Consider the following 8170-nt stretch of genomic DNA (forward strand, 5'->3'; position numbering starts at 1 on the left):
ACTGGTCTAATCGGATTCAATGATCTATGCTAAAAGTGCTATCGCCAGACCCAGAGATCGGCTGAATGGATTCCAAAACGGTAAAACTCAACTTATTAACTCTGGGGGAGTTGGAGAATGAGCCTATTTCCAAAAAAAAGTGGAGTGTTCCTTTAAATTGTGTGGCACTGAAATATTCAGAGCAAGTGTAATGTGATACACAGAGAGAAAATTATAAATGTTTAAATCTCAATATTTTCAGAATTGTTTTTGAATGAAATTTAAAATGCCTGTTAAAAATAACTACTGAACCAGGAAATTAAGATATTTTAAATCTTCAACATATGGTGATTGAAAGTTAAACCCCCAAAAAACACCATGTTTCATTTGCATTTTCAAACAAGTAGCAGCCCTTGGCATGTCCTTGAGGTAACCCGCACTCACACACACACAAAAAAAAACAATTCCTGAACTAAGCAATATTAAAACATTAAACTGTAGCAATATTTATAACCTCTCTAAACATGACTACATTGGGTTCCCTGTATCTAGCTCAGGAAAAATAATAATAAATAAATAAAATGAACAAATAAATGAATGAATGTCACGTGACCGTAAACTATATATATGCGATGACGGTTGTAATTTGTATCAGATGACCGTTGTGATTTCCTCAGCCTACTGTACTCTACCCTTACAAAAAAATCCTGCAGGAATCTACACACCACATACCTGCACATTCCTACAGGATCCCACAGGATTTTCGTGACCATTTTCCTGTAGGACTCCTGCAGGAATCCTACAGAAACCTACAGGAAACATGCAGGACTTCCTGCAGGAAACATGCAGGAAACCTACAGGAAACATGCAGGACTCCTGCAGGAAACCTACAGGAAATCTAATTTGCATTAGTGTTCAATTCCTATAGGACATCTGCAGAAATCCTAATGAACTATTATGTATATTCATCATGTTGGATTGCTGAAGGGATATTCAGAACCTCCTGTATAACAACACACTTTTTAAAAGCAATGTTGTGTCTCAAATTTAAATATCACCAAAAAATAAAAAAAGACTTCAGAAAATGTTAATTGTGAATTATTTATTAGTCAAAAGAGCTTAAAGATAAAATGAGATAAGTGTGACGAAAATGAACACTCTGAACAGAACGTGGCCCATCATTCTTCAGAAACCAATAACTCTGGACTCTGGAAAAAAAAGAGAGAAACATTTTTGCCTTAACTTTTAATAAGTTAATAAAATATGCATAAATATAATTACATGCATATGTAACAGTGAATTTGCCCTCACCTCTTATGTGCTTCACCACTCAGTGTTGCAGCGTAACAGTGTCCTTCTTATGATGCCTGAGAAATATGAGTATACACTACATATATAAATACTGAAATATAAGGTACTGTAATTATAAGAACTGTAAATGATTATCTTTCAGATTAGTTGACATGTGAAACAAAATATTTAATGAATAACACTTAAAATATTACAAATATATTAGAAAGTAAAACCTGCTAAGGAGTTTATGTTCATCATTCAATTTTTCCGTAAAGCAGCCGAAGAAACTTTCGTGGAGTTTCTGGAAATTTCTTCGAAACAGTGTCTGAAAGAGAAATGTATATAAAGTTCAGTGTCAGATATTTGTTATGAGAGCATATATACTTAAAACCTTTAACACCTTTATACCTATAATAAGTTCCACTTTTGTGGGGTCCAGAGGGGGCTTGGCTTGTGATTCCTTGTTGGCATTTCCAATTTTTCCAGAAAGGCTGTGGGTAGCTAACATGCTCCTTCCAAAAACAGCCACGGCTAAATCCTTAATCATGGCTGACCATGATGTGCCCCCTCTACCACATGCTTGGAATGTATCCTTTGCCATGTTTAGTTTTTTGTGGATTTCAACCTGTGCAATACACATTAAATAATAAATTGAATTGGCCACATTTTTGTAATCTGCGTTTTACAAAATCCTTATGCTTTCCTAAATCTCACACACAAATAATAGACTTATTATATGGTGTGAAAAAAATAAAATAAAAAATAGTATTCTCACATGGTCCAGTCCAGAAGAGCTAAGATGTGAAGAGTTGGCTGGTTGAAGGGCAGCGCTGCAAGCTGCACTTGTTAGGGAGGTTTGCACAGCATGCTTGTTTGCACTTCTGTTTGGCAGCAACTCCGCAAATCTGTTAATAATCTCTAAATAAAAAAAGCAATGTTTAAATGAACTCATTCATTCATATAGCAAAAAAATCTATAACCATGTATATCAATAGCCTACCATTTTGCAGTTTAAAGTTCAGGGCCTTTAGTTGCTGATTCTCTGCTCTCAAGGCCTTTATTTCATTCTCAGGTCATTTAATGTGTAATTTTCTTTGTTTTTTCTTCTATTTTTTAGCAACAGTGTGTCATTTTGTGTTTTTTCCACCTAAGTTGAGAGACAAAATTAAAGTCACAGAACAACAAAAGACATGCATTGTCACTTAACTCTTATACGGTCTTGAGGTGTTTTTGACCATAAATGGCATTGCTACAATTTTTAAAAATGTTCTCTTTGTCCAAATGTCATGAGACTTTGTAAAATGGTCAACACTTTCTAGATCTACAAATAATAAAAAAAAAATTGGAATGATATCTTGATTTTATGTTAGTGTGAAAAAAAAAAAAGTAACACTCATGGTCTTTGGGGTCTCTAGAGACAAAATTGAATTTTGTTACAAAATAATAGTTTTTTTTTTAAAAATGCAAATTTCCTGTTTATTAATGTTTTTACTCATTTGTGCAGTTTTCTGAGGATTTATGATATTTTTATTTATTTATATAAATTAATAAATAAATATGTTTTGGAAAATTTTGGCTTGCAAAATAAATGTGCCACTCACAAATTGCAGAAACTCATAGACTGTATGAGATTTATATAAATTTAAAAAATATCATAAATGCTCCGAAAACTGGAGTAAAAACTGGAGTAAAAACATTAATAAACAGGATTTTTTTTTTTAACTATTATTTTGTTACAAAATTCAATTTTGTCTCTAGAGACCCCAAAGACCATGAATGTATATCTCAAAACGAAGACCGCATTAAACAATGTTGATATAATTTATCAGGAAGTTAGATTTTACTTTTTTACTTTTTTAAATCTCTTGATCTGGACTTGATGATGGGGTGTTTTCTGGACTGAATATTATTTTCCTTTTTATTGCTCTCTTTTCAGGCAGCTTGCACTCCTCTTTTTGCCTTCGCTCTGACTCCATCCGATTTAGACGCTTCAGTAGCTTGTCCTTATTTTCTGTACAGGAAAGGAAATTCATTATTTCAAATGAATAGTTCAACCAGAATTTTTTTTTTTTAAATATGCATGCATTCACTCATTCACCAATCTCACCATTCATCTTGAGAATAAGTGCAGGAGAGCTTTCATCTTCATACTTTACATCAACAACATCCCCCTCATGAACTACAGATTGAAGAATGTCTTTTCTCTTTACAATGTCCAGAGAGGCTTCAATTTCTGTCCATTCAATTAATGCCCACATTTTGTCTATAATGGAAAAAAAGGACTACAATTTAAAACAGATAGATAGATAGATAGATAGATAGATAGATAGATATTCAAAGAGATTTAATCATTTCAATAGCAACTCAAAACCGTTTTAACTTCATTGTTGCTATATGTTTCCATGGTAACATATTACACTTAGTTAACTGTGTTAAGAAATCTTGTGGTTTGTCAGCATTTTATCGTTGTGTTCACTACACCATTGTTCTAAGGTGTCTTTTTTACTTTCAAGTATTTTAATTAATGAAAAATTAAGTTTTACTTACCCGATTCACCAGTAGACGGCGCAGCTGCTCCGGAATTCACAGCGTATGACGCGTTTCCTCGAGTGTGTGCGCGAGCAACAAAATAACGGAAATGTAGCGACAAAGTAACTGCGCTTTAAGACCAGCAACACAACTGACTTTTTACTGTAAGTACAACGCTTATTTATTTATCTTTTATTTTAATGAAAATATCTATATTTAAAGGTGTTATAGCCTATTTTTACTGTTACATTACCATTCAAAACAAATAAGCAAGAAAACATGGTTGCTATGGCAACCACACATTAACCGAGGTTGTGCTACAGTAATTATGGTTTTTGTTAAAACCAGATTAACACTATTGAAATTCAGACTCTTATTGGATTCTTCATTTTAAAAGTGACACATTTCATGCCTGGTTTATAAAGTAAGAAAAACACATTACTTAGCCTACTGTGCAAACACATTACTTTATATACCAACCTAATGTAAGTTAGCATACACCTTTAAATCAAGATCATAAGAATCATTATAGTAACCCTAAAGTCTTAACTTTGTATTTCTTATCTTTGTTACTTTTCGATCCGATGCAGTGTCTTAATTTTGCACTGTATTTTTACCTTGCAGTCAGTAACTCTATAAAGACAATGGAGTATAAGTTGTACTTGCAAAGCAAGAGTACAATTCCAAGTAGCACTAAAAGAAGATGGAGTGATTGCCATAAAGGTACTGGCTTGTGGACATTGGATTGTATTTTATTTTATTACTGATTTGAGATGGAACTGAGGATTCTTTTCTGTTGCTTTAAGGTTTTAGGAAAAAGCAATATAAAGCATGGTTGCAAGATCCAGTTCGTCAAGTAAGTACAAAGTTTAAATGCAGCTTATGTCTCATACCATTATAAGATGTTACATTACTATTATGATACAGTAGGGCTATTCAAATCTGGTCCTGAAGGGTCACTGCACTGCAGGGTTTAGCTCCAAAACACACCTGAGCAAGCTAATCAAGGTCTTCAGGATCACTAAATCACAGGTAGATAAGTTTGATCAGGGTTGGAGCTAAACTCTGCAGGGCAATAGCTGTCCAGGATCAGATTTGAAGAGCCCTGTAATACAGTATATCATGACTAAAATGATCACCGCATAAATTATTATTTTTTAATTTGAGCAACAAAGTCACATTTGTATGTGTTTCTGATTACAAGGATGACACATCTAACAGTGAAGATGAGAACAGTTCCTCATGCTATAAGACCGAAACAGCACCACATCATACCTCAGTAGGTTGTTGTAATTTCAGCTGTTCTTCTATATACTGTATTGTAATGTGGGCTATCTGTTGACTACTTTTCCATGTTTCTGATTACAAGGATGACACATCTAACAGTGAAGATGAAAACAGTTCCCCATGCTATGAGACTGACACAGAATCATATCATACCACAGTAGGTTGCTATTACAATATTTCAGTTATTCCTACTAATGTGGGCTATCTGTATCTTTGTTTGCTTTCATTTAAATGTGCCAGATTCATTTAATATATTGTCTTTGCTATGTCAGTATAGTGCACTGCACTGGTTTGACTTCAATGGGACAAATACAATGTAAGGTCTATGAACAGCTTCTGTGATGTTGATTACCAGTGAAAATCATTTTGACTCATTCATTCATTTGAAAAAAAAAGAGAGAGATCTGAAGAGCTGTATTTTGTACTAAAATGTATATACTTTTCCATAACAGACTACCAGTCAAAAGTTTTTGGACAGTAAGATTCTCTTCTGCTCACCAAGCCTGCATTTATTTGATCCAAAATATAGAAAAAGCAGTAATGTTGTGAAATATTTTTCTATTTTAAGTGACAATGCAATATATTTTAAGATGTAATTTATTCCTGTGTGCAAATCTAAATTTTCAGCATCATTACTCCAGTCTTCAGTGTTACATGATCCTTCAGAAATCATCCTAATATGCTGATTTGCTGTTCAACTGAATTTATTAATAAACATGTATTATTATTATTATTTCAATATTTAAAACAGTTGAGTACATTTTTATCAGGATTATTTGATGAACTGAAAGATCCAAAAATCAGCATTTATCTGAAAAAGAGATTATACATACTTCAAAAGCTTTTTGGGGGTAAAGACATTTATAATGTTACAAAGATTTATATTTCATATAAATGCTGTTCTTCTGAACTTTCAATTTATTGAAGAAACCTGAAAAATCTACTCAGCTGTTTTCAACAACAATAACAACTACAATAATAATAATAATAATAATAATACTAAATTGAGCAGCAAAACAGAATAATATGATATTATAATATGATTTATGAAGGATCATGTAATGATGCTAAAATTTCAGCTTTGAAATCACAGGAGTACATTGCATCTTAAAATATATTCAAATAGAAAACAGTTTAATTTTAAATAGTAAAAAATATTTCAAACTTTTTTGTTGTACTTTGAATCAAATAAATGCAGGCTTGGTGAGCAGAAGCGACTTCTTTAAAAAAACAAAAACATTGAAATTCCAAAACTTTTGTCTGGTAGTGCACTTTTAGGGCATAGTATATGTAGGCAAATTAGGATGCAGCCTGTGGTGTTAGATTATATTTGAGCTATACTATTGAAGGCTATAGTGTACATGTACAGAATAAGGTATCATGTTTAAATAGAAACAATTTTGTGTTCCTTTCAGATGGATGCTGAAGCATATGACAACACACAGAATTATGATGGAGAGAACCCCAAAACAACACAAGACAAGATCTATCCCACTGCTAAGATTAGTAATGAAGAATCACAACTGGCAATTTTATGCTATGCTCTTAGGCACACCACAACAAAATCCGCTCTTGGTGACTTATTAGACCTAATTAATCTACATTGCCCAGAAGGAACCAACGGAGCACCAAATAGTCTTTACACGTTCTTGAAGGAATTTGATTATAATTCATTTGAAATAGTGTACATCTGCCCCACATGTCATCAATACTTTGGTAATGAAATCCCAGCAAATTGTGATTCATGTGGTTTTGAACCAGGGGATAAGAACTCTCTTATTAAATCTGGTGACGTTTTCATGAAATTGTCCATAAGAAAACAATTGGAAGACAAAATGTCAGATTCTACATTTACAGCAGCACTGAATTACAAGTGGACCAGAGTCAAAAGCAGTCCAGACAGTGTTCAAGACATATTTGATGGTGAAATGTATAAATCAGTAGGTCCCTGAATGATTCAAATCAATTCAACCTTTCACTTACATGGAATGTTGATGGTGTCCCTATTTTTAAGTCCTCTCCTTTTCACATTTGGCCAATCCAAGTAGTAATTAATGAACTTCCCCCAGATATGAGAAGTAGGCATGTGCTCCTGGCTGGTTTGTGGTTTGGTGCTTCTAAACCTAAAATGAATTCCTTTTTGCAGTCATTTGTTGATGAGTGCGTTCAGTTAGAGCAGGAAGGTCTAACAGTGCAGCACAGAGGACAAAGTACACAGATGTATGTGTTCAATCTTGTCTGTGTATGTGATTCGGTTGCTCGCTGCTCTGTCCAAAACACTAAGCAATTTAATGGTGAATATGGATGCAACTGGTGTTATCAGAAGGGAGAAATAGTTGCTAAAGGAAATGGTTTCACTAGGGTGTATGTGTCGCAAACAAGAGATGCAAGACCACGCACCCACAGCCAGCATTTTGATGATGCTAAAACAGCAGTCGAAACAGGCACATGTGTTAAGGGAGTCAAAGGGCCATCCCTTTAATGCTTTTAACATTTTTCAATATAATTCTGGGATTTGCTTATGACTACATGCATGGCATTTTGCTGGGTGTCAGTCGGCAATTAACAACTTTATGGTTTGACTCAAAATATCATGGAGAGAGATGGTATTTGGGAAGAGAAATAATCAACATTGACAAGCGACTACTTGAAATCAAGCCACCAGTTAATATTACAAGACCTCCACGCTCTGTGAGGTTGCGCAAATATTGGAAGGCCTCAGAGTACAGGAATTTTCTTTTGTTTTACAGTCTTCCATGCTTGAGTGGCATTTTATCATGTGATTACATAGAGCACCTACTACTCCTTGTCCAAGCAACATACTGTCTATTAAAAGATGACATGTGTTCTCATGACATAGATGTAGCAGAAAACCTGTTAAAAACTTTTGTGAGCCGATTTGAGAGATTGTATGGCAAATGTCATGTTAGTTTTAATGTGCACATTTTACAGCATGCAGCACAGTCAGTACGAAACTGGGGTCCACTATGGTGCCAAAGTGCATTTATTTTTGAAAGCCACAATGGTAACTTACAAAAGCTCTTCCATGGCACCCAGGCAGTTTCAGAACAAATAGCCAATA

The 8170-nt window shown here is 34.0% G+C and overlaps 1 protein-coding gene and 2 long non-coding RNA genes across 3 annotated transcripts; 1 reads left to right on the forward strand and 2 right to left on the reverse strand.

Moving 5' to 3' along the window:
• Positions 1-834: 834 nt before the first annotated feature.
• Positions 835-1538, reverse strand: LOC131531404 (uncharacterized). Its single transcript, XR_009268675.1, has 3 exons — positions 1506-1538; positions 1291-1346; positions 835-1187 (listed from the first exon to the last, which is right to left on the reverse strand). It is a non-coding gene; the product is annotated as an uncharacterized LOC131531404 (long non-coding RNA).
• Positions 1539-1555: 17 nt separating this feature from the next.
• Positions 1556-2338, reverse strand: LOC131531407 (uncharacterized). Its single transcript, XR_009268684.1, has 4 exons — positions 2273-2338; positions 2048-2190; positions 1681-1897; positions 1556-1597 (listed from the first exon to the last, which is right to left on the reverse strand). It is a non-coding gene; the product is annotated as an uncharacterized LOC131531407 (long non-coding RNA).
• A 1042-nt stretch (positions 2339-3380) lies between these two features.
• LOC131521391 (uncharacterized) lies at positions 3381-7040 on the forward strand. Its single transcript, XM_058746059.1, has 6 exons — positions 3381-3965; positions 4426-4524; positions 4608-4657; positions 5006-5080; positions 5171-5245; positions 6504-7040. The coding sequence occupies exons 2-6, from the start codon at positions 4446-4448 to the stop codon at positions 7038-7040; spliced, it is 816 nt and encodes a 271-aa protein (XP_058602042.1). The 5' UTR covers positions 3381-3965; positions 4426-4445.
• Positions 7041-8170: the final 1130 nt, after the last annotated feature.

Source organism: Onychostoma macrolepis, chromosome 02, assembly GCF_012432095.1.
Source record: "Onychostoma macrolepis isolate SWU-2019 chromosome 02, ASM1243209v1, whole genome shotgun sequence".
In the NCBI taxonomy this organism is placed as follows: Eukaryota; Metazoa; Chordata; class Actinopteri; order Cypriniformes; family Cyprinidae; genus Onychostoma; species Onychostoma macrolepis.